Here is a 27,020-nt window from a genome sequence, read left to right as displayed (position 1 = left end):
CCACTGAGAAACACCTCCAAATGAATGTTAGATTTCGACATGTCTGCTGGATAAGCAACTGTCTGCTAACTTTGTTAGCCTTCTTAGCCAGAATTAGGCTACTTTACAAAAAGATATGTCAGGGTAGTGTGTCTGTTACCTTGTTGAGGAGTTCTGACGTCGACCTTTTTCCTCAGAAAGGTTCACCTTTCCTCCGTCGAGGTTGCATTTCAAACATCATCCAAAGGAAATCGATATTTTTACTATAACAATGTATCAAACAAAAACTTGAAAACGACGTGACAATGGGAGAGGGGTAGCTCGTAGTGAAGCACCTACAGAGAATTAGGGCCTATCACCTGAGAGTGCAGTTTCACTCACTGTTCATCTGTCCGGCAGCAACTTTGCTGTTTTTGTTGACTCTCCCCGCTCTCAAAGTGTTGTTTTCGGCTGCAGCAGGCAGCTATTTTCAGCTAAAAACCTCTACAAAAAACATTGTACACTACCTGCTCAGCACCAAGCAGCAGACAGACAGTTAATGACTAGCTGATGTTGCTCCATACTGTAACTGCTGGATATGTAAACTGTTTGCCAACACGTTCGCCATATAAACTTAAAAGGTGATGATTTGTTTCCCCAGTGCCAAAATAAACCAGTTATATTGCAGGTTTAGTAAGCAGAGGACACCTGAAATGTCAGAGATTAATTAAACCACGGACAGAGTGCTGTAGGTCAAACCATACAGTCTATGGGTCTAACCCCAAAGCAACAGCTATATTAAACATATAAAACTGTTTTTGATCAGCACCTACCTGTGGTGCCACAATCTGAACCCTTGCACGTTTCCCTCCTGGTAAAGACCACAAGATGGCGCCATTAACACACACACATACAACGGAATAGCTTCCACATCGTTTTGACAGAGTCCTGCCCATCGCCCACACTGCGATGAACACCAGTTTGCTTTTCCTCACAATAACAACAGCTGGTAGCAGCTAAAGATGGCCGCCGCAACAATGGCGGGGCTCGACGCTCACAGGATGGAGGAAAAGAAGTTCGAATACTTCTCCTCCATCAACTCCATGGCGAAGAAAATAATGCAGGAGAGGGAGAAAATTAAAGCCAAGCACGGCTCGTCCTGGGAGAAAATGACGCCGCAAGAGCAAGACAGCGCCATCGACAACGGGATGATGGATCCCCATATCCGAGCCCGATACGCTATGCACAGAGTTGACCGTGAAGAAGTGGTCTGTTACCCTAAACTGCTCATTCAGGCGGGTCAGAAGATAGTTCACTTCGGGGAAGAGGTATTTAAACCACATTTGAATTTATATTAAACTGCTTTGTGAGTATTTTTAGAGGAATAGCCTGTGTTGTCATGGTTGCTAACTAGCCACGTAGCCGTTGAAATATGTTGGTATACGTCACAGTGGCTGCCTGATACGTAAGCTAGCTACACGTGAATTTTAGTCACAACCAGAAATTATTGATAACCTATAACGTTAGATAAATAGATAAAAATTAGGCCTAATAGTGAAACAAAACTACATTATGTTAGATAGACTTACAACAGGCTCCCATTTGTAGAACATAATGATTTGTTGAATACATGCTGTCTCAGAAAATATTGGTTATGGTTGCCATTATTTTTATGTTTTTTTTGTTTTGTTTTTTTTACAAAAAGGCAAAACATTTAAACAATTTGACTTTGTATAAGCTACATTGGTTTATGATTTAAGGAAAGCCCTTAAGAAGAAATTGTAACTTCACACTGTGTTTCTGTTAAGGATATTACCTGGCAAGATGAGCATTCTGCCCCCTTCTCATGGGAAACAAAGGTAAAAAATATTCAGGTTAAGTTTAAGTCCGACAAGTGACTCTGGGAAGAAATTTGGCACATTATTGTATGGCTGCTATTGTTATTATAGATTAATGTGTTTATTACTTTTTCAATAACTGATCATGTAGTCTATAAAATGTCAAAAAGTGACAAATGCCAATGTGGCATCTTAAAATTGTTTGTTTCATCTGACCAACAATTTATTTTTCATATTCTGTATTATATAATAATACAGAATCAAAGATCAAATCCCCCAATTTAAGAACCAGACAATATTTAATATTTTTGCTTGCTAATTACAAGCAGGAGTTGTGAGATATTGTTGTAAACTTTGCTCCCATCTTTCAGAGCCAGTTGGATTTCAGCTTGACATCAGGCTCTGCAGACCAGGGGATCTCAGCCTTGCAGGCAGACTCAAAGGCTGTAAAGGTTCCTCATTCCAGCCAGCTTGGCAAGAGTACACCAGGAGCCAAGGTATGATAAGGAGTGTGCTGTGATTGTTTTAATTTCTATATTTTGGTTTGAAAGGAAATAAACACTTAACTCATCATATGTTACTGGAGATATAGTTTAATGTTTGACTTGGTTTTGTATAATCAATATATAACAGGAGAGGAGAATGTAATCAAGCCTAGTTAATCAATCAAGCTTTGGACTGAAATAGGCAATTTGTCAAAGCATCTCTGAGCCTTTGGGATGGACAGTGAGGACGTTTGGTTCACCTGGTTGCTTAGTGTGTGATCAAGAAAATCTCAGTATGCCTCTTCACACACTAAGATTAATAATACCAGTTTAGTTCTTAAGATGTTATCAATGGTTTACTTATAACAAAAACATTTAGAGCAACATGGCAGGTTAGAGAGAATGTTTTAAATAACCAAACCTAACATGACACATTTATGTGTGGGGATGTGGTAATGTTATTTCTCAATTCTATGTTAAAGAGGCTAACAGTTTGACAACGTAAAAATGTGGTTTATGTTTGGTTAGCACAGTGTTTGTCCCATAACAACAGTCTGCTAGATCCATAAATAGTGCATTGTTGGCTTGTTTGAATGGTACATATCTCCAGTAGGAATTGATCTTTGGTTAAGCTTTACCTTACCTTTAATCATATTTTAAGCAGAAATTATTAGATAAAATTGATACCAGCAATTGTATGTTTAATGAATACAGTGCCTAATCTTAGGAAAGTTTAAATCATATGTGTTATTGTGTGATTGTGAAGGTGTCTGTCAGCGAGGGACGGAGGCAAGAGGAAGAGTCGTCTTTCTGGAAGATCAGCGCTGAGAGGTCCAGACTCGAAGGAGAGCAAGCTGAATTCCAGTCCCTAACCCCCAGCCAGATCAAATCCCTCGAGAAAGGAGAGAAATCCCTCCCCTCCTACCTCCGACAGGTAAGCACCAGAGTTTCTCACTATCTAGTGGCATTTTCAATTCAAGTAACAGCTGCCAAACATTTTTGTTCATATATTTTGGCACGCACATTGCATTTCTGGTCTGTATAGTTTCTAACAAACAGCTTGAAAGCAAGTTCCCACCCCAACACTTGTCACTTGTCATATCAAGCTGTGTATCCTGAAATATAATCTAGCCTGAAGCTGAGATAACTGGCATCTGTGAAGCCACCACACATATCAGAGAAGCAGATGGTGAATGCAGCCAATTTGCAGTAAAATAAAAGCAACAATGATGCCCAGATGGTTTCTACTCTGCTGTTCTTCCTTTTCTACTTTCCTGTACATTTGTTGTTGCTGTGATTGGGCATTGTACAAGCCTCATCAACCATCTACATAGCTCGCCATGCTCATACAAGAAGCCTAAAGGAAATATCAACAAATGTGCAGCCCCTCTTTGTGACATTCAGTTTCTTAACAATTTCAAAACCTCAACATTTGTTCTTTTTGTACTAAGTTATCTTAAACATGTGTTTAATGTTAAAAAAAACCTTTAAAATCTAATATTAAGTGTATCAGTAATACTGAAAGTGCCAGCAGTAAATTAATTTTTCTACAGGAGACCTCTGTCACCTCCAAGGAGCCTGAGGCAGCAGATGTCCACCCTCCAGCTCATACAAAGTCCACCAAGCAGCGAGCACCCAAACCTCCTGCTCCACAACCCCCTGTCGCCGTCGCTGTTAGTGCAACACCAGCATCCATCTCCATTTCGCCAAACCCAGCCCCACCTGTCAACGTGTCCTCGTCAGTTGCAGGCTGGGAGCGATCTCAGAGCACCCTGCCGTCGGTCAGCAACACCCTGAATGAAGTGTTTTCCTCCAGCCTCATGTCCAAGCCCTCCAACCACCCCACCAGTGTGGAGAGAGAGAAAGGGGAAGAAGGTTCACCCACTAGCCCCACCTTTGCCCAGGTGAGTTCTGAAACAGATTTCAGAGTGACACGAGCACGGTTTCTAAGTACGTTTGCTTTGGATATTGTGAAATGCAGCAGTAATGGATTCAAAGCCACAAAATCACATTCCTTATGTCTACAGAGAAAATAAAAGGCAAATACCTGCTGTGAAATTTGAAATTTTGTTCACACTGACTGAATACAAATAGCTGTAAATATTAGGTTATATGGACTGACATGTAATGGGTTTTGGTGATCCTTTATCATCAGTGCTACATGGACCCATGTGGCTAAATCAAACTTCAGAGAAAACAAGTCATGCAGCACTTTACTGTATCTTGTACTGTTATATTAAGAGTGATGGATATTAGTTGCTGCTATATTTCTCTCAATTGTTATTGAGTAACTGTAAAAACACTTGGAGTAGGACACCTCTTCACTCTCAGCACTCAGCCAAACATGATACCATGGTTACCAAATGATCTTGCATAATGATATAAATCACTAAAAAAAGATTATTTGACATTTCTTCACAATCAGAAGGTGGATTTAATAGTAGTTTAGCTTTTGAAGTCCTGCTAAAATCATATATCAACTTTTACACAGTCCTGTGTTTGGTCTGTTTCGCTTTTATACCACAAATTAACCGCACCACAGTCCAACTGGAACCAAACCAAACCAACCCCCTCAGAATCTGTCTGGTTGTTTAGTCTGCACCAGAGTTTGATTCACAGCTTTCACACCAGCCTAAACAAGCCAAACCAATCAAGTTAGGTGTTAAAGCATCCTAACAAGATAAGTGAAAACTTGACAGAAAGCCTTCGTTCACGAGGGATAAGGAATGCAATTAAAAGAGAGATTTCATCACTTTCAATGGTCGTAGGTAGGAGGAAGGCAAATACAGAAGTGAGAATAAAATTTTAACAAAACAGTAGAAATCCAGCCAATACTGATACAATAAATCCATTGTAGGAGGTCCGAAAAAGATAAATCCAATAAAATTAGTAAAAACAAGTCGTCATTGAATTAGTCCACTATCAATCCTTCATATTATATGGAGTACAATAATCAAAAAAACCTATGAATACTAGTTGTTTCTAATAGCCAGTCGTAATGTACTGAACTGTTTCTCCAGCCTTTGACAGTGCTTAACACATTCTCTCTGTCTCTCCCAACCTCCTGCCCCCTCGCTCCCACCCCTCAGTTCAACACAAGCAGCAACATCCTGAAGACTGGATTCGACTTCTTGGACAACTGGTAAACCACAGCAGAGACTAGTCACTGCTCTGAATGAATCATTCTCATCATCACTCTAAAGAAGGACCACACTGCCATGACTACAGACATCCACATCTAGATTTAACAAACGCCAGTCTTTTAAAATGACCACATTATGTTCTTGTAATTATCTTCTGTGGCTTGTTAAGACATTATCTCACTGCCTGTGTGCTGGTGTGTTCCCCCTCTAGAAAAGCTCCCTCTATTCTCTGACTAGGGTTGAATCTCTTAGATTTCTTGCCAAACACCTCCTGCCAGCAGGGATTGAACCTCACAGACTGTGCATTCACATTGCGATCAGCTAGGTTGAAAGGTTACACAATCCTGGCTGCATCAATGATCCCAATTACACTTAGTCTCTGTGTGCGTAACAGATAGATAGCAAATATCACAAAAGCTAAATGTATCCATTAAATATTCGAGACAGATTGAAATCAAATTGGAATGCAATTGCAGTTTGAGATACATATAGCCAAATGTTAAAAAGGTGTAAATTATTCCATTTATATGTTAAGTAGTTGTTAGCTAGCTAGCTAAACTGTTATTGTTATAACTAAACTGCTAAAGTGCAGAAGTTTATGAACAGCTTCAGCTGCATTAACACTTCTGAGCTGGAGTGGGACTTACACTGATAGGCATGTAGTCTGGAAAAACCAAGGCGGATGCAATCAGATTAGCGATGTGGCTAACCGAGACACATATACGTGTCCAGTATAAATAAGTGTATTACATCACATCTGGATTTTGTCCAGATATGAGACAGTTGACGTGACAGGTGTAAATGGGTCATATGTTGCCGGTCTTCTTTTTTAGACCTGTTTTGGCAAATCATGTAGTTTCCCTGCTTTGGTGTTGCCTTTCATAATGGTACAACGTTTTGTTAATATGGCTAGCTAGCTAGCCACAATAAAAAAACTGAAAAAAAGCAGGAAACACCAAACAAAATGATTTAAAGGTGGGGTATGCGATTCTGGAGGAATCCAATTCCATGATATATACCATGATATAGAGTCAACAACAACACAGCAAGTAATATAACTAATGCTAGGTTGTGGGTTAGCTTAGCTAGGATGAGGGTTAGCAAACTGTCCCTACAGTTGCTGCTGCGAAGCAAACAGCCAGAGAGGACGAGACAGTTTCCCAGCCAGTAAACCAGCTCCAGACAGCGATACTGACAACTCTCCTGCTACTATAGCTAACATCACAACAGCAGCTTATCTAGCAAACTAGAAAGTAAGCTGAATGTCCGTGGGCAAGTCATTTAATGTTACCTGACACATAAATCATGGCTGGAATAGTGTTATGTGGCTCTGTCTGAGCCACTTTGTTTGTTTAGCATTTACAGAGCCAGGCCTGAGTACAAACACCAGAGGTTTTTTTCATTGTGCACACAGAAAGGACAGCTAGCGGACCGTGAGGAGATATTCGCTAAATTTGACAAAAACACATGCATATGATTAGAATCGCATTCCCCACCTTTAAGAGCTTTACCAACAGCTATAGCTATGGATGCAACTGCTCCCCAAGGATAGATGTAATTTTTTATTTTTTTTTTACCCTTTAGTCTTTCAGATAAGTTTATAAAGAAGTGGGAAAGTTTAAATGCCTGTTACAATGTGCTAACCCATTTTACACTTGCTATTAACAGCTATGGTAAATGAAAACACATTCTAACTGGCAGGGGGATAAAGTAGTGTGGAAATCTGCAAGCATTTTCTCATATGACAAGTTTGTTAACTGTTCTACAAATTAGCCAAATATCCCTGGTAACTCTGGTAAACCGTTGATCACATTGATTGTAATGTGAATGCACAGTAATGGTGTGACTTGGCTGCCATCACATTTAACTTTTAGACACTAATCTAGCAAACAAGGAATTGTTTTGTGCCATAAGCATGTCAAATTGTCATCTGTGCAAAACACTTGTCCATGTTTTTATGTTTTATTTTTTCTTATGAAGATTTTGCTCTCCAATGTGCTTTTATTTATACGTATCTATATATTCCTATCAATCTTGAGAGTTTTAGAGTTAAAGTAGCGCTCAGTACTGCAGTCCTGACCCACATAGTGCGATTACTACAGACAATGTTCCTACTGGTTATGGAATTCCTGGAATATCATGGAATTTACCATTGCATCACTTTACAGGAGTGTAGCAGAATGTATTTTCCAACTTTCACACATTCATTGAATTAGATAGTGGTTTTCAGCAACAGCAGCACCAGACTGTTGTCCTCTCTGGCATTTAAAACAAAAATTAAAGGAGGGAAGAACAGCCATGGAAGTGCTCAAACTTAGGACAGATGTCCTGTATGGATTTCCTCACCACCTCACCCCTCCCAACTGTCACCTTTGACCTCAAACTAGTGCTGAGCAAAGCCAGTGTGCATTTATAATGAAAATAAGATGCACTCAAACGTTGTGTTTGAGGTAAACAGGCAGGCATGTAGGGATTTGTACCACTTGTGTCATAGATCTAAAATCCAGTTTACACGACTAGAGTACTATTTTACTGAATTTTATATTTATCTGCTGATTGTATCTTATGCTATACATGTATATTGCACTCATGCATTTTAAGTGACAGATTGGAAGGAAGTAAATACATAAAAGTCAAACCTGTCTCTTGTCTTTTTCTGTTTTGTGCAAAACAAAAAAGGTTTTTGGACACAAACCAATTCCCAAACCTCAGAGTACTGTTGTCCAGCTTTTTCCCTTGCTTTTTTGTTCTCGCAAATTAAATTTTCCAAATTTAATAAAGACCACGTTAAAACAGAAGAGACAGGAGTGTCTGTTACGGTTACAAATGCAACATCAGTCGATAATGGGTTTGATTTCATTTTGACAAAAACTGAAGTCAAAATTTGTACTGTTAATGTTTTTGCTGAAGAGTAATCAAGGATTTTTTTATGTTTAACATCAATATTGTTTTCCTGCTTGTTTGCATTCTTGTTGACCTCCCTCTCAGCTCCATGACATCAATTCTTCCAGCTGTAATTTCTACCAGATCCAAAATGCCTTTTAGGAAAGGAGGAGGGAAGGATGTCCGGTGCTCAGAGGAAACTTTGTGCTGTTCACTTAAACAACACATTGGCCCAGTTTAGAATCACCAGACCTTGTTCCACCGTCTCCTTTGGGCGCAAAGCAGCCGATCCACAGTGTGTATTTAAGGAAGGAAGAGCATTACTGTGTTTCATACATACTGTATGTCCCATGATTGTCTTAACTTCCAGTTTAGATGCTTGTCCATGCCAAAACAAAATCAATTTTGCGCTGTAAAACATGCAGAAATTTTGTGAAATCAACTGTCGACTAATCATCAAATGAAATGCTGATTCTTCAAATGGAGAAAATGTAACTAACAGTTGTTTATTGAACTCAATATCTAAAGTTTTTTTAACTTGTTTTTTCAAGTTCAATGGTTTTAAAGGATTTGTTCAGCATTTTGAGAAACATGCTTATTCGATTTCTTGCAGAGAGTTAGATGAGAAGATCGATACCACTCATATATCCGTACAGTAAATATATAGCAGGAGCCAGCGGCCCATTAGCCTAGCTTAGCATAAAGACTGAAAACGGGAACGGCTAGCCTGGCTTTGTCCAAAGGTAACAAAATTCACCCAACCAGCACATCGAAAGCTCCCTGGGGTCTTGACTTCACAGTGAGGTTGCTAGGCAACCAGTGGAGATTCCAGGAAGTTACTGCACCTGATCAAGATAAATCATCACCCGATAGTCCAACAGATAACATCCCCCCCACAAAAAAAACAGAGAATTGACGTTTTTACATTTAGGTGTTGTACGAATTAAACAAGTAAGATAAAATGTGTTAATTAGTTAGCTGTAGAGGTGCAGGTAGGTGGTGCTTTGGACAGAGCCAGGCTAGTTTTTTTACCCCTGTTTCCACTTTTTATGCTAAGTTAAGATAGCTAAGGTAGCTACATATTTACCATGTAGACATCTTAACAAGAAAGAATTGGCGTATTACCTAAAATGTCGAACTATGTATATTCTTTAAACTTATTTGGTTTTATATCACAACAAGTCATGGGAAGACTTTGAACTAACTACCCAAGTCTCACATTTTTAAGGCAGCAGGAGAACCTAGCGCCACCAATTTAGCATTGCACTACTATAACATTTTTTTTATTCCACACGTTCTTCTTCCTTGTTAAAACCTGGTGCCTACATTACCCACAATGCAAGATTCACTTGTGTTATGCTAGCAGTGGCTAATGTAGCCTTCAGCTGTTAGATTCAAGCAGGGCTGAGGAGCGGGCTACAGAGGTCCGGTAAGCTCACTTCTTTCTAACTCCACACCCCCAGATTTTTTTCATCTTCAAACTTGTAGTCTTTAGCCCCAACCAGTGCTGACTCAAGTGACATCACTTGAGGCAGTTTATCAGACTTCATGCAGCTCCCTCTGGAGCTACAAAAATACTCTGATGTGATAAAGCAGTGGAGATCCCCTTTAAGTTGAACTAGATTACAATGTTTTACAGTGTAGCTGAAGCACTAAATATGATTAATTCTGTTTTTTTAAACTGGTCAGAGAAGACATTTTGCATCAGAACAAAATAGGCATAAACAGATTAAATCAAAAATATCATCTATCTGTGTTTCTCTTTTAAAGTACTGTATGTTTGTGTTCATAATCCCTAGCTGAACTGAGGCACCTCTGTCCAGTCCAGCCGCCTCCCTGCAGAACCACCCAACGCCTCCAGACTCTGAATGGCTGCTTTGTGTTCTCCCTCATCTATTTTTTACAACAAATGTTTGGGTAAATGAAAATGATTGCACGTATTGAACTTAAAACAGAAACAGAAACAGGACTGTTATTGTGCAACTGTGTTACCTTATGTCTAGCAGGCTAATAAGGCAGCCTGCTCCTCAGACATGATGCTTATTATTAAACTGAAAATACAACCATAGGTCATCTTTACAAAGCAAGCAGAACTAATCTGACAGTGACAGATAGTTAGTTGGAAATTTTATTGAGTCATCCACATGTTTTTGTCCTGACAGGATACCCCATGGCAAGTGAGCAAAGGATGGGAAAAACCTGCAGTTCAGTCCCATTATATGCAGACCCATAATGTTCCTCATACATTACAGTTCTGCTATTGCAACAGTTGATTTAGGGCTGCAACATACAATTATTTACAATACAATACAAATATTGTTCAATCAACTGTTCTCTCGATGAATTGCTGGGTTCATTAAATGTGAGAAATGGTACAATTACAATTCCCTAAAGCCCAAGGTGACCCCTTCAAATTGTTTTGGTTTTTTTTGTTCGATGAACTGTCCAAAATCCAAAAATACTGAATTTAATAAAAAAAAAGAAAAGCAGGAAATTGTCACATTTGAGGGGCTGAAACTTGATCATTTTTGGTATTTTTGCTTAAAAAATTACTTAAACGATTAATTGATTACCAAAAAAGTTTCAGATTCATTTTCTGTTGATTAACTAAATGATTAATCGACAAATCACTTCGGCCTTAGTTTGATTTGAATGGAGTTGCCTTGATTGTTCACAGTGGGAAATCAGCAAGAACCAGCAAGGTCAAAATAAGGATTAACATTTTTTTCAGGGGTCATTAATTTTTTCCACACCCTTGTTTGAATCCAAACTGAAGTCTGGAAAAGGTTTGGAGTTTTGGAATCCATCATATACTGGAACAGCTGTGTATGTGCAACCGTCCTGCAGACTCAAACACATCTGTCCCTCTTTGGTGAAAGCTCCCAGTCTCGGTCGCTGCCGGAGCTCCTCCCAGTCTCCAGATCTGCCTCAGTTGCTTTCCCTGGAAACTCTGCTGGATTCTTGTGGCCTTTTAACTGGCATACCTCCTGTTAAAGTCACACACGCACACACAAGGTCTTTCTCATTTCTTTTTATGTCATCATTTCCCCTGAATAGATTCACAACCCCATAACCACTGATTTATTTAATTACACTAGAGAAGCTTGGCAAGCAAGCCTGATATTTAGCCAAATTAATAAAAGGGCTGTGTGTGTGTGTGTGTGTGTGTGAGTGAGAGAGTTTATGACCACAGTATGCTCATGTGTACAGGCATGCAATGTTTTCTATTTGCAACAAAATTCAACCAACGAGATAAATGTTAAAGAGGTTGAGACAACATACAAGTTGTACATTAGGCATGAAAGCTCATTCTTGACATCGACAATAGTAGTTTGACAAAACTAACAACTGTCAAACTATTTCCAAGTTCAAGAATGAGCTTTCATGATTAACATTTAATTCAACAAAGACAAGAAGTCCTAAAAGTGCTATAGATTCATTTACAACAGCGACAGAGCTCACATGTCAAAAGGTCCATCTCCATGACAACTGAACAAACTCCATCTGCTGATGAAGACTATCATACAGGAAAGCTCCAGAAAAACATTGTATCTCTGAATTTGGTGAACTGAAGGATGAGGTGTACTTCACGTACTTTACATTTACAAAACTCTCCTGCTTCTTAAGCTAATTTAATAATTAAATAAAACATTGGATTAGGTGAAAAATGCATTGTCACAAAGCTGAGAATAGGGCTGTTTTTCTTAGCTTATGACATTCTAGAGATACATGGTTTTCTTTGGCCAGTGATGAAATCCTCCTTCATGGATTGAGAGACTTCCTCTTTGTGTTAGGCTAAAATAGAAAGTTGACATTTTGCAGATATGTGGTTTCCACAGGACAAAGACCTATGATGTTGTCCCCCTGTGTAAAACTCCAAAGTTCACACAAAGAGTGGAAATGGGAGGTGGGAACAAAAACAAAGTGCTTTCCTGTTTGGCAAGAAAGGCAAGACGTCCCAAACAAGGCAGCCAAAGGAGAGACAACAGACAGACAACTGGGATGTGATTTAGATTTATTTTAAAAACACCTGGGATTTCAGCTTCTCTGTGGTTTTTTAAAGGGGGGAGATGTACACCAGCTCTCATTCACATTTCTAATGGGAGATTCCTGCTGATGTTCCTGCTTTACTGAGTCCTGGATCACATCTCTGAGGGAATCAGGAGGGAAAAGAGGAGTGAAAGAGAGAGAAGGGAGAGACAGACAGTGGAGAGAGAGCGGCTCTGAGGTGCAGACGGAGTTTTGCCGCTGAAGTAAAAGCAGAGTTACTAGGAAGCAGAAAATGGGACCGGCTGCCACCTCACTCGCTCTCCTGTGTTTATGTTCTCTGGGTCTGTGTGTTCCCACAGGGACAGCTGCCGCTACACCAACACAGGTCAGGACTGTACGTGTGAATGTGTTCTTTTTCTTTTTATTACTGCAACATGTACTCAATTAACTTAAAACTAAAATTTTCATAGGAGATGTGGCTGTTACTGTTGTATGCCTGTTTGTCTGGGTAAAACACTGTATCCATTCACAATGTTCTCAGTGTATGTACCGTGCATGAGTGTAGGAGGGAGTCAGGTCTAGCTAAATCAAGCAAAAAGATAATCAACATTAAGATAAAGTTTGGCAAATATTACGCTGAGATGGCTGAAGTGCAAATAATTCTGCTTAAGGAAGATACAGTATCACGGGAATGGTGTTTGTTGGTAAGTGATGACATCATGGGCGGATGACATACATCAGACATGATTAGGATAATAATGGTGTAATTGCAGTGGTATGACTAGTATTAATCATGATGCACCCAGAGGAGCAGGTCCATCTGGCAGGTTTTGGCTCTACTAAGACTTTATGTGTGTGTCAGACTTCAAAATAAAACACCCATCTCCCTCTGTCAGTCCATAAGCCATCAACATGTATCAACATGTTGATACAAATGATTATAATGGTGTGGCTGATACTGATCAAATTATACATGGTTTTAAGCTAAGATTAATAGATACTTTTTTTTTTACAGTACTAAAAGGTACATACAAGAACACCCCATCCTGTTTACAATTAAGATTGTTGAGGATAAAGACACAATAAGCTAAACATTTATTTCCATTGTAGTTCTTGTTTATGAAGAGTAAGATTAAGTCAGGCGAAATACAAAACTGACATAAGACTGGTTATTTAACAACCAGTTCATTAACAAGACTGTTTGCTGCTGCTTCGAGGATCCGGGACGACTGTTCCAGACGAGCAGCATTACATGAGAATATATTTTTACCCGTGGAGCTTCTAAATCGAAAATGAATAAAAATTAGTTGAGCTCCCTCTTGTTTCATAATTATGATAAAACTGAAATTGTTGGCAAAGTAACCTAACTTGATTTTAATATTTCTTCTTTCTGCTGTAAGAAAATTAAGATTTTGAAAATGAGCCAGGTCCAGAGATGTACAGGGAGGTAATTTGGATTTTGGATAGAACCCTAATGAGCTTGTTTTGAGCATCTGATGCTTGTTTTTGATTGTTTGTGGGGAAGCTGGGTTTGGTTTCATTTCATCTACTTGGATCAAAGAAGCTAACAGAACTTGAATGTGGTAGAAACAGCTTCTGAGAAATGTTGACATTGTGATTTCTGTGTCAGGCATCCCTGCCAGAGGTGAAGAGGGCGAGAGGGGACGTTCCTGATATTCTTCCAGAGCCTGAACCAGAGCCAACCAGCCCAATGTCAGATTTTGAAAACTCATACAACTATGTCTGTGAGTCTCCATATTCATATCCCGTTCAGGTTTAAGGTTTAAACCTAATAACTATGAGCCTTGTCTCTCTGTTTTAAAGTAGCACAGTAATATTTCATATTTCATTAATGCAATACATCTGCATTCTCTTCCCTTTTCTTCTCCTCTTTATCCTCTATCATACCCTATTGTATTCTGTCCCTCAGTGTCCAGACTAGCCAGTATGGACCAGGCGATCCACAAGCTGAATGTTGGTCACTACACCCTGGATGTTAAAGTCAGCCAGTTGGTGGATCGTCTGTCCAGGATCGATGGTAAGATGACCCCTTTCTCCCAACAAATCTACCGATGATGTCCACATTTCTCTTTCTTCGTGGACTTTTTTCCCTTTCCACCAATCATACACCTTTTCTTACACTTTTTTAAATCTATATTTATAGCATTAAGCACTAAGTCAGTCAATTTCATTGTAAAATGGACAAATGAAGGATAAATGTGGAGCCCCCTTCTGTTAAAAAGTGAAAAATCAGCAGTGAGAAATTTGTCAGTTTTCTAAATGGTGTTGATATTGCACAGGATGAATGAAACAAGATGATTGAAAACAAAACAATGAATGAAAATGAAAGAAAGGGATGAACTATATCTGCCGCCCTCCATAGACCACTAATATCATTTAATCCCCCATAATAAGATGTGATGGTGCAATCAACTTGAGACAGGAGTTTAACCCTCAAAGACCTAGACCGCCGCCTGCGGCTAAGCTATCGTTCTTTAACTTCAAAAAGTTCAAAAGAATGATGCTGCGGACTGATTTTCATGTCTCCTTGTTTTTGTTGTTCCCCATCACTTACATGGCAGCTAAAGTCGGGGAGCTGGAGGACAGCATCCGGGAGGTCTACCAGCACAGCAAGGACAACCGCAAGGAGATGGGAAGACTGGAAGGTATCAGAATTATTTTCCCTTAAATCTCTTTGCTGCACCCCATCTGCTGCTTAGTTGTCTTAAAAAATTATGATAGAGACTCAATGTTGAAAGGAGATCTCTTTCTCTATCTCTGGTATTATATTTTCAAAAACATGTAAGAGCCCCTGAGATTAAAGGCATCAGGGATTGTGAGGTGTGGCACTCAGCATGTCATATACATGCAAACCATACCTTGATGCTCCAGTCGGGATAGTATTCAAGATAAGTAACAGTTTTAGCTCTTGTCACTTAACATGTACTAATTTATCATATTAAACAAATATTATGTGATCAGTTATCAGTCACTTCTCCACTTTGTATTTGATTTCAGTGGAGTTGCAAATGTTGTGTTACAGGCGAGATTTTACAAGGAAATCATTTTTTCTGGGAGATCTGTGAGTTTAAGCTTGTACACAGAACAACAGGACGAGTGGCAAACCAAGCACATGATGCAACATGCAAGAGTTGAAATATCCGTGTTCATTATTATGCAAGAATGATTGTACAGTAGTATAAGAATCAATCAAAGAAGTTTGTTGGAATGATATGACACAGCTCAGCTTATAAAGATCTTTACAAATTAAATAATGCATGAAGGAAAGTAGTAATTGTTGGTCCTCCTGGTGTGTAATGTAGGCTGAAATATTTAAAAATGAAAAAAATTATTACTTCAACCCTTTCTAGCTACTTATCATCCGAATAGCGGTGACTGGTAGAGCTCCTTATTTGAAGGATAGCTTCTTGCAAAAGTTTGGATATTGTTTGTGCAAAGTGAAATGAAGAAAATGCTGCCATAGAGAAGTCATTCAAACAGATCAATTATACTGTACTGATCATTTGCTCTGATGCCTGGAACTGAAACCACTTTTTTTTAAAGCTCCACTAATCAATACTTTTATCTTAACAATCGGTCAGATGACTGTGTGTAATGTGAAAGTTGTTGTTCATAGTGACAAACTCCCAGATAATTATAACCCGACTCTGCAGTTCCCCTCAGTTCTTTGTTGCATTTTAGCATCTTCGTACACATTGTTTTGTTTTTTTAACTTTTCTGTTCTGGTTCAGTCTCGCTGCTCTCATCAACCTCGTTTCCCAGGTGTAGCAGGCAGCTGTTTCCACCCACCGTACACTTCCTGCTGCACCAAATGCACCAAACAGCAGACAAAGTTAGCAACTAGCTGGTGAACATAGTGGAGCATTTAGCAGCTAAAGAGACAGATATTTGGTGGAGACCCAAAACAGAGCTAAAAGTAGAATGAATATTGGACTTACAAACACGACTCCAAATAAATGCAAATTTAGCTCTGGGTCTGCTGTTTAAAATAAGTTTGCTTACATTCACCATAACAACTTTATGAGACGATAATGTTGTTGTTAATGTTGATAATGATCAATGTTGTGTTAACGGCTTGTTGCGCTGCCCCCAAGTGGCCAAAAACAATCTGTTAATGCAGGTTTTAAGACTGGATGAAATACTTTTTTGTCTCTACCACTTGGGGTTGATGAAGTCAATCATTTTCTATTTCTAAACATGTGATAAAGCATATCTGTCTTGTTTTTCTTTGCTTCTTAGGTTGCCAGAAGGGACGCAGATTGGGATACAAATGTTATCTTGTGTACAATAGCTATGAGGACTACGCCGGAGCATCCAGGAAGTGCCTGGAACGTGGCGGCCGCATGGCGATGCCCCGCGACCGCAGGGAGCAGGAGGCCCTCGCCGACTACGTCAAGTCATTCTTCCACCCGGGGAACTGGCCCGTCTGGCTGGGCATCAGCGACTTGCGATCTGAGGGCATGTACCTTTTCGATGATGGGACGCGGGTCTCATACTTCCAGTGGCGCAAACACTTCCTGTCCAGCCAGCCGGACGGAGGGAGGCGGGAGAACTGTGTGGCGATGTCGTCAGATGATGGCGACTGGTGGGACCACTACTGCGATCGGACCATGAACTATCTCTGCGAGTTTGATGACAGGGTGGCACTTTAAAATTAACTCTTTTCAAGATAGCTTTAATCTCTCACCACCTTACTACTAACTTAATCTTTGATCTCCAGTGATCATTAGAAATAAAAGTCCATTAAGTTATTTTCAAATAACTTATTTCCCCTTAAAAGACACTTTAAATCGTACCTGGATTGGTTGTATTCAGAAAGGTAAAGAAGTCTTCAATTTTCCATAGGAAACCTAGTGTGTTTTAACATAAATACCCAGTCTAATTTAATTTCTATATGCAATTAGTGTAGCATTGTTTAAGTAGTGTCAGTATCTTACAGGATAAAAACATTTGCCGAGAAAATATTTCACGGTATTTTAGGTTTTTATGTCTCAAATGTGCACAAATTCACGTATTGCTATTTAAGTTCTGAAAGTACTGAATAAGACTTATAGACATATTATGTTAGTATTATAAATATTATATTATTCACGCAGCTGCAGGGATTTGAATGTAAACCAGTCAGGACTCTGCTGTGATTTCACACCTGGAATTCTAAATATTTGTTCAAAGTTTCCAAAGAAGGGAAAACATGAAAAGGCACTTGAGAATCAGCACATACTGAACCTCTTGAAGATATATATACAATCAATGTGTACTTGGGCTTAGCAGGAAATAGCCAATGTTACTTACTGATCTTTGAACATATTTTAACAGTGTCTGATACCGGTGTGACTGCCCTGTTAAACTGCTGATTCGGAGCATATCTGGCCAGAACATTTTTAGAGCTGTTGTCTCACATCTGAATCCCCTTTCACCCACAAAATAACACCCCATTACTGTATGTAAATGTAACATGAGTTAGAGTCAGTATGTAAAACAAGAAAGTTGTACATAAAACGCTGAATGTAAATGTTTTTCATAAATCTTTACTAAAGGTTGACATGGTTTACAGCATCATTTTCTGATTAGTCCACAGGTAAAAGAAAGATTTACCTCATCAGTAGGGCTGGGTATTCTTTGAATTTGTTTCAATACGGTGCAGATACAGTATCTGAGTTTCAGTGCCGATACCAAAATGATATATTGATATATATATTTTTCTACAGAACCCTTTTTTTTATTTAACAAAAGAAACCAAAGTTCTAAAATGTTAAATGTTGTCTAAATATATGCAACTTTCCAAGAACTTTGTCTGAATAAAACTTTTGATTTAAATCATGAATAATGATCAAATAGAAAGAGAATAAGATTACAAATCTGATCAGATATTCTATGCCTCTGTTTTTGGTACTTGACATTTTTTGATACTGTGCTACGGACACATTTCAGTCGGTAACAGAAAGGCATTAAGGTTTGATACCCAGCCCTACTCATCAGAAATCCCTCAAACTGCTCACAGTTCATGACAAATGATGTGCTTATTTTATTTATAGATATGAAAAAGATCAGCTCTGTAGCACAGCGGCAGTTATATCTTTTTTTCGGCTGTAAGCAAGATTTAAGATTTAAATCTTAAAGTACAGTTTTATCTAAAAATGTATCTGCATTAAAAGATGCAGCAGCAAAGATTTTTCTCGCCTTCATCTCTACACTGACCAGGCACATAGAAGATAAAACGTTTCATGACGTAGCCAGTGGTAACATCATGTTGCATGATTTCTGGGTAATGTAGTAATTTGTACCTTCCAAAATTAAAATTATGACCTCTCACCGCCAAAACCAAAGCTGCTTAATGCATCTTTAAAGTAAAGCCTTAAGAAATTCCATACTGTCTAACATTACAGATCTGGGTAAAACTGTTAGAGCAAATCAGTGTGTTAAAGTTAAACAACATTTATATTATATCAAATTGAATTAAATCGAATTACATTGTAATCCAGTAGTACCATTCATTTAAAAATGCTCCCATCACAACACTGACACAACTAAGAAGATCAGTTGTCTTTGCTTCACACTTCTGCATCGGTCACACCTCTTCATGGTGTCATGAGAGCAAGACGTGACGTCATAAACGTGAGACAGAGAGCTGCTCTTTCTCTGTGGTGTCAGTGATGTGTTAAAAAAAGAGACCACTTAAACCCCTGATCAACCCCAGGCTCAGTGTCTCCAATGGTCACATATCTTTCACAGCTTTGCAGGGTCCACGGCCTGCAGGATGTCTTTCATAGCCGGCCTGTCCAGAGGGTTTTTAGACGGGTGAGAAAGAAGGACCTTCCCTGCTTCATCCAGCAAAAAGTCACCTCCCATCTGAAAAAATAAAAAAAACACATTAAAGCTGCATTATTCCATACTTTTTATATTTGCATGGAATCAAATGATTCACTCAGAATTTTATCTTTGTAGCTACAAGATACATTTTTAGCAGGATAGTAATACAGATCCACCACAAGACTATCACTTTTATAATCCGCTATGAGATTTGTTTTCAGAAAGAAAACACTTTGACTGTTAGGTCAACACCACACTAACGCTAGCTAACGTCAACTTTTACTGTAGCTGTCTGTCTAATGTCAAGCGCTGTGGGTTTTAATAGCATCCCAACAATGTACTACACTCTTTGATTGGATTAAAATTTAAATATTTACCTAATGTCTTATAGTGTAAGGATGATCGAAATGTAATTTTACAGTAAGTGTTGCAATATAGGGCCCCTACAATTATTAAATGATGGGGAAAAAAGGGTTACCTGGCTAGCTAGCCATATCCTAAGATTACCATAGATAACGTTACATTAAACACCACCACACAAAGTAACCTAAATCTCTAGCTAATGTATAGCTACATGTTGCAAAATGAATTCATTACTATATCATGAAAGATATATCACTTGATGTGACTGAGTCTGAGTCTCACTCCACTAGACCATGAAATATGCAGGTTGTGCAACAAACTGGCAACCACTGAAATATAATGGGAGGGGGAGTGCGTCATCTAGTGGCTGGATGTTATCAATCAATCAGCAGCTAATTTTTGCCCTTGAGTCTTCATGCACGTAAATCCGGCTCTGCATTTTCGGCACATATGTCCTTGGTTGACGTCACTGATTCAGACCATTACATCAGCGCCTACTCAATGTCAAAGAGGTAGCTGTGTCATCCATTTTTACCTGGTAGATATCTTCCAGCAGGTGAGGGGGGACGTCAGGGAAGTCTCTGTCCACAGCTCCGTACTCTGAGTACTGCAGCAGGCAGCCGAACTTCATCACCTTGGCATAGGACGAGCCGAGGCCAAAACTCCTGTATATCTGTGGCACAAGGAAAAACATAACATCTGCTTTGGATTCAGCAATATGAAAAGAATTTGCAGAACGACCTAATCAGGTTCTTCACACATACACACACACACACACATCATAATTGATGATTGTTTCTGTAGCATGTGGAAAGTGTTCTGTCTTCATATTTTTTCCAGCTCACATCTGCTAACATCTGGTGGTTGACTTTTCAGAATGAATGGTTTGCAGGCTCACCTTACTGGGCTTTTATGACACATCATCAAACAGCTGCTAAATCCTTTGGTTCCCTCAGCTTGTTTGTGCTGAGTCACAGCCATGTCTAGTTTCCATAAATAACAATTTCCTCTTCAATTTTCATGCACCTGCCCATCGGCACTGAATATAAAATATACAGACAATTTAATTCAAACACAGATTGAATCTACTATAATCTGATTCGAAGCCAAAGCCATTTTTTTTTAAAATCCCCCTTAATTTCCTTATTGTGTCAAATTTACTGGGTTTCAATCAGTTGATTAGGGTAAAAACACACATCCTGACCTTTCTCTGTGGATCCAGCAGGAAGTCGAAGGTACATCCAGTCTGCTCCAGCCACAGCTGAGCTCCCTCCACACTGCCGAAAGAAACTACCAAGACCCGCACTGACCTTGCCTCCAGTACAGTCTACAGAGAAACAAAATGAAAGAAAATGTAAAATATACACTGTGATTAAAAGCAACCTAAGAATTCTCTTTACTCACTTTTCCATATTTTTCCCAGTAATTTATTCATATAAAATTAAATGGGTAGTGGCTGCAAGGCTGAGTGAAGACAGTCACTTTGGAAAAAATGTTGGAACCCTTTGCAGCCAGAGCAGAGAAAAAAAGATGTAGGAGTCCACATGGTTAAAGGAATAGTTTAACATTTTGGGAAATAAGTTTATTTGCTTTCTTAGATGAGTTAGATGAGAAGATACCACTCGCAAGTCTGTATGGAAAGTATGAAGCTTACAGCCAGCAGCCGGTTAGCTTAGCTGAGGAAGTCGCTGCTCTTGGCCAAGAATTGGTCCGGCACATAACTCTGTGTAAAACCAAAACTTTTTTTTTTTTTTTTTTTTTTTACACTTCTGTAAGTGTGTAAGCGTACACCTCTACTAACTAGTGAGCTTTAGTGGTACTGGTAGGTTTTGTTTCCCTTGGCCAGAGCCTAAAGGGATGCAAACTGCTTTTGTTAATCAACACAAAAAACAGGAGTTTTGCAGAGCGATGTGATGACGCCTAAGAATAAATAATTACCATCAGGATGAAGGTAAACCAACCTGACTGGCCTGCAGCTCGGCCACGTGGTCTCGTCACGGTAGTCATCCGAAATGTCTGATGAGAACCAGCAGCAGCTTCTGACCCTGACCTAGGTACTGACCCAGAGTCACGCTCCTTTAAAACACACAACGTAGAAACAGCCTCAGAAACCACAATGGCACAACAAAACTTGATTTAATGAAATACTTATCTGTTGCATGGTAAAATTTGATCTTTGTACTGATGAGCAACCAAATCTTGGTTTATAATTAACAATAAAACACATTCCCATCCAAGGCTGGTTGATAAAAACACAACAAACAACCTAAAACTAGCTGATAGTCTGATCTGCAACCTAGTGTTCTGTTAGACAGGGACGGTCTCATGCTGATTAACGGTGTAACAATGCAAACATTCAAGGTCAGCTTGTGACCAGCAGTGTGTGAACTCACTTCCCACTCCGTCCATCAGTGAACAGAGTATTAGGGCTCAGGCTGTCTGCTATCTTTCCTCCTGACAGCTGTCCATCTGTTGTCTGCAGACCTCGGTCCACACTCTCCAGGAAGGAGTCCCACTCACTCTGCAACACAAACACAGAGACACACAGGAGGGTTGAAACTAAATAATTCCAGTATATCAAGTCAATCATAGACTGGTTTAAAGAATTAAATACAACAAAACAACATCAACCAACACATCATGTAAAATCAAGAATAAAACATGCTGTGATTGCTGTAATTATTTAGAAATAATTAAAGGAATAGTAAACTGGTGTATAACAAAATGGCAAAAACTGGACTAGACATAATCCTGTACTCTTGTTTCTAAGCTAACAAGAGCACAAAGCATCAAAGTCTAGATCGATCTTACAGCTTTATGTCAGTTTTATTAAATGTTTTAATGCTACACTAGAGCTGTCACGATATCAGATCTTCACTACACGATTATCATGGCCAAAAGAATTCACGATAACGATAGTACCGCGATATCTATAGAAAATTTTGGGGAAAAGTTAGCTAGCTAAAAAATAGCTAAAAGCTAGCTAGTTACTGCATCGTCTTGTTTTTTTTTTTTCTTCATTATATGTCGGGTGGCAACCAGCGTTAAGGGGCATTACTACCACCTATTATGACAAAGTGGCACTGAATTATTTACAAGATATTTTCATGTGTATTATTAACATGATATCACTATTTAATTTTTAAATATTCTGATTATCGTCAATACTGGTATATGTACTGCCATTTGACCCAATTTTATTGCAGGAATCTATGTGGACACACTTATTTTTATTACATTTTTTATTACTCAAATGTAAAACTATTCTCTCTAAGATATCTATCTATCTATCTATCTATCTATCTATCTATCTATACACACACTGCATTTTACTATACAGGTCTATGAATCTGATTGTTTACTCTGTGAAAACACTAGAGCTGCATTTAAATCATAATATGCAAAATGAAAAACTAAATAAAAATGTTCACACATACAGACCTCCAGCTGCAGAAGTTCCTCTACCTGCTCTCTCACTGCTGCATGGCTGGAAAAAATACAAAAAGTTGTGTGATAAAGAGGTGTCAACACTGAGCTTTCATTTCCATTAATAACTAATAAGACAGTAATCAACCACAGTAACTGTAACCGTCTTCACTGCAGCGTGAAGAACACATCCAACACCCATCAGCAGCTATCATAATGAGGGTTCACCCCAGTGTACGTTATGTCTTTAGCTATTGGATGCTGATGTGACATCAAGTTATACGAGTGCAGGTTTGAGCAAAGTTACTTATAAACTTGTAATTCATCACTACTATTTTTATCACAAACATAAAAGTTTAGACTAATCAAATTGCTGGCGGGAATGAGGACAGGCCCGGAAAACTATCCACCACTTAAATGAATTATAGTAAACCACGTCAATTAACTGTCACTCAACATGTTTCAGTCATGTTATCACAGCTGAACTATATATTAAGAACATTTCCCCACGATATAACAATAAGATAGAAATTTATTTATTATTATCATCATTTTATATTATTATATACCCAAACTTACTGATAAGACTTCTGCCAAACAGCCTCTGCTTCACTCTTTTTCTTCACTCCAAGCCTGATCAACAGCAACAAAACACACACTTACTTTACAGTATAAAAATACAGTACAATTTTAATTTAAAACAGCGGATTGACTTAATTATATTTCAGCCAATGACACGGCCAAATGATTGTGTGATTCTGCAGGTGTTGAGAGCCCCTCACCTTTTGTAGAAGTCTGCTCCAGCTGTGATCAGGCCGAATAAAGTGGTGATCTTATATGGGACAAACTTCTCCAGGGACTCTGTATGAGAACAAAGGGCCATAGTTATTGGCCAGGCTGATTTGTGCAATATCATTGTGTTGGCAATAAGCATGACAGGAATTACATTGCACCACCTTCATGCCTGCGGGGCCCTTTAATCCTTTAAAAGTGACTCGATCACACTGGTCTGCTTTAACAACTCACTATGAGCATGTGTTGTAGCCAACTTGTGAAATATTCAAAAAGGAGACTTTTTATTAGAATCATATTACATGGTAACTGTGACAAACGTGGTTCACCTTAACACCGAGCCTCATGAAATAGGTGAGTAGAGTAATAACATATGCAGCTGCTTAAAAGTATGTTATTCGATGTGTTATTATAGGTTTTATCATACATAGTGAAAATGGATGGACTGCCATTAAATTCCCTGCATTTTTATGCTGTTGTGCTTATTGGGAACAATATATACACTGTAGGTTATAAAACAAAGTTAAACACTATACCAGAATTAATCTGAAATCCTTTTCAATTCAGAGTACATATAATCTATTCAGGAACACGAATTGAAATGCATTTTTGTCTTTAATTATTGCTTCATGTGTTTTTCCTACAGTCTTCTGTTTCAAAAACTTAAAAAGTTCATATTTTTAATCTTAACCTTTAGTGCTATTTGTCCATCTGGATTGTTTTGGTGTGAGTTGAGATATCTGGATTTCTTGAATATAATGGGACTATATGGCACTCAGCTTGTGGTGCTCAAAGCAACAAAAAAAAAAAAAATAAAAAAAAAAAAAAATACATTTGATAAACTCAACAGGAATCTCTCTTTCCAGAAATCATGACCCGGTTACTCAAGATAATCCACAGACCTTGTTGTGAGCAGTTTCATGTAGGAACTATCGGTAGAAAGAAAATAGTTTCCACATGAAACTGCTCACAACAAATCTGTGGATTATCTTGAGTAACCGGGTCATGATTTCTGTAAAGAGACACTGATGTTGAGTTTTTCTAAATGTATTTTTTGGCGCTTTGAGCTCCACAAGCCGAGTGCCATATAGTCGCATTATATTAAAAAAAATGCTGCCATCTCTATGGCCGATATCTCCAAAACTCAACAACTCACACCAAAACAATCTAGATGGATAAATAGCACTACAGGTAAGAGGGAAAATATGTATTTTTGATTTGGGGGTGAACTGCCCCCTTAACGTTACACAATTAAAGCAGTATTTTACAGCATTATTAAAGCATAAAATTAAGTGCTAATTTGTATCTTCTGCATGCCGAATTACTCATAAAACCAAAACAATTCACTCAACATGTAAGTCATTTTCTACGTGGTGTCTACCTTTCTTGGCAACAAAACACATTAAAACTTTCAAATTTTCAATGAAGTCTGTCACTACGAGTGCTCTTCTAGATCAGTCCTACCTTCTGCTTCCTGCTTGGCTTTCTGCAGAAGGACTTTGCTCAAGTTGACCAACAGAGTCAGACTACTTGTTAAAGTCTCCTCTGATACAGCCACATCCTCAGCCATGACCACCAGCTCTCCTCTCACCTGCACTGACAGTAAACCCACAGCCCCAGGAGCTTAAATGCATCCTGACCACGTGACAAAAATCATGTGGTGCTAAAACCTTGTGTGGGATTCGGCAACACCTAGTGGTGAGCATTAATACTGGCAAGAAATTAAGAAAAGAAAAAAAAAAACATTTAAAAACTCATAATTACAAGTCAAAACCCCTGAATTCAAGTTTTTACTCAAATATATTTAAATAAGATATAAATATGATTCATATTTACAGATAAAGCAACAATATAATGTAATAATAATGTAATAATAATGTAATAATCCATAACACTGCATAGTAGATCATATGTTATGTAAAATCTTAAACTGGAAAGTGGCTAGTAACACCTGGTATGGTAGTACAGGTAACTAAATTTTTCAATCAAACATCATACATTAAATATAAGCAGAACATATGAGTGTACATCCCACTTAAACAGAGTTTACACACCTGATCTTTTGAATGATAAAATGTATGTTTATATCAAAAATCCACACAATAACAGTTCTAGTAGACGGGAAGGTCAGCTATATGTAGGACTCTGATACCAATGTGGTAAACTGGGGGAGAAGTAAATGCAATCAATAATTGTAACCTGCTTTGTTAATCAACACAAAATGTAGTTGCGGAGGTTCTTTCTCTGGAACAACACTGTGAGCACGCACTGCTTGGCCTGGTCATGGCAGTCATCCAAAATGTCTGATGAGATCCAAGAGGAGTTTCTAACATTGATCAAAGTGTCTCAGTCTCAAACTGTACTGTTAATACACAACGCACAAACAACAGAATCTGTGCTGTTTCACAATGGCAGGTAGATTTAAGTCATTCTCACTAAATCTAATTATAAAATACTGCAGTTGCAGAATATTATACTAAGTCTAATGTCAAGTAGATCACATTGTAGCACATTGCATTGGATCTTTATAGAAATAAAGGTTTATTATTATTATCATTATTAAGCAATCTTAAATATGAATGGTTAAATCAAACTACCAGTAGAAATTATTAGAACGTAAAGTCGTCTAAGAAAGCTCACGTAATGTCAGTCCACTTTGTATGGAAGCCCATTTCCACCTTTAGAAGAAAAAAATACATGAAAAGTTACGCATGATAAAAATAGAAATACTCATGGTAAATCCATCTTACTAAAAACTACGTCAACATTTTGACTTCCTCAGTCAGTATCACTAAATATCTCAAAAATGTAACCGAATAAAGGAAATGTTGACTTAGAATATCAAAATTTTAACCTAATAAGTACAAATTTTAATTTAGTTTCTCATAATTTAAATTTTGTAAGTCAAACTGTTGACTTAGCATAATAATTCTAACTAAGTCAGAGTGTTTTATTTTGTATCTAATGATTTAACTTAGTAAGTCAAAATGTTGACTTGGTATCTCATAAATTTAAGTCAAAATCTTTACTTAATACCTCATAATTTCAACATAGTAAGTCAAAATGTTGATTTATATAAGTTAAATCTTTTTACTTAGTATCTCATAATTTTAATTTAGTAAGTCAAAATATTGACTTAGTATCTCCTAAATTTAACAAAGTCCAAAGTTGACGTAATATCTCTTTATTTTGACTTTTGACATACTATGAGTATTTTTACTGTATCATACCTCATTTTTCATGTAGTTTTTTTCTCATCTTAGTGGAAGTGGGCTTCCACAGATCAGGTTTTTTGAAAGATTTCCAAAAAA

At 38.2% G+C, this 27,020-nt stretch overlaps 3 protein-coding genes across 4 annotated transcripts; 2 read left to right on the top strand and 1 right to left on the bottom strand.

Annotated features, from left to right (window-relative positions):
- Positions 1-890: 890 nt before the first annotated feature.
- On the top strand, positions 891-8,062 carry lg16h1orf198 (linkage group 16 C1orf198 homolog). The gene is made up of 6 exons (XM_044168911.1): positions 891-1,286; positions 1,767-1,817; positions 2,168-2,293; positions 3,048-3,215; positions 3,835-4,185; positions 5,371-8,062. The coding sequence occupies exons 1-6, from the start codon at positions 981-983 to the stop codon at positions 5,425-5,427; spliced, it is 1,059 nt and encodes a 352-aa protein (XP_044024846.1). The 5' UTR covers positions 891-980; the 3' UTR covers positions 5,428-8,062.
- A 4,166-nt stretch (positions 8,063-12,228) lies between these two features.
- On the top strand, positions 12,229-17,860 carry clec11a (C-type lectin domain containing 11A). 2 transcript variants are annotated; one of them, XM_044168916.1, is made up of 5 exons: positions 12,229-12,691; positions 13,928-14,042; positions 14,228-14,335; positions 14,880-14,963; positions 16,558-17,860. In XM_044168916.1, the coding sequence occupies exons 1-5, from the start codon at positions 12,590-12,592 to the stop codon at positions 16,968-16,970; spliced, it is 822 nt and encodes a 273-aa protein (XP_044024851.1). In that variant the 5' UTR covers positions 12,229-12,589; the 3' UTR covers positions 16,971-17,860. The 2 variants fall into 2 exon arrangements, with proteins under 2 accessions (XP_044024851.1, XP_044024852.1); XM_044168917.1 differs by having other exon boundaries at positions 12,232-12,682.
- On the bottom strand, positions 17,831-25,333 carry selenol (selenoprotein L). Its single transcript, XM_044168913.1, has 9 exons — positions 25,174-25,333; positions 23,700-23,778; positions 23,497-23,550; positions 22,933-22,978; positions 21,885-22,012; positions 21,453-21,567; positions 20,696-20,818; positions 20,027-20,164; positions 17,831-19,167 (listed from the first exon to the last, which is right to left on the bottom strand). The coding sequence occupies exons 1-9, from the start codon at positions 25,277-25,279 to the stop codon at positions 19,045-19,047; spliced, it is 912 nt and encodes a 303-aa protein (XP_044024848.1). The 5' UTR covers positions 25,280-25,333; the 3' UTR covers positions 17,831-19,044.
- Positions 25,334-27,020: the final 1,687 nt, after the last annotated feature.

Source organism: Siniperca chuatsi, linkage group LG16 (assembly GCF_020085105.1).
Source record: "Siniperca chuatsi isolate FFG_IHB_CAS linkage group LG16, ASM2008510v1, whole genome shotgun sequence".
NCBI lineage: Eukaryota > Metazoa > Chordata > Actinopteri > Centrarchiformes > Sinipercidae > Siniperca > Siniperca chuatsi.
Note: the sequence above shows the minus strand (reverse complement) of the source record. Positions and strands in the feature narration are given on the sequence as shown.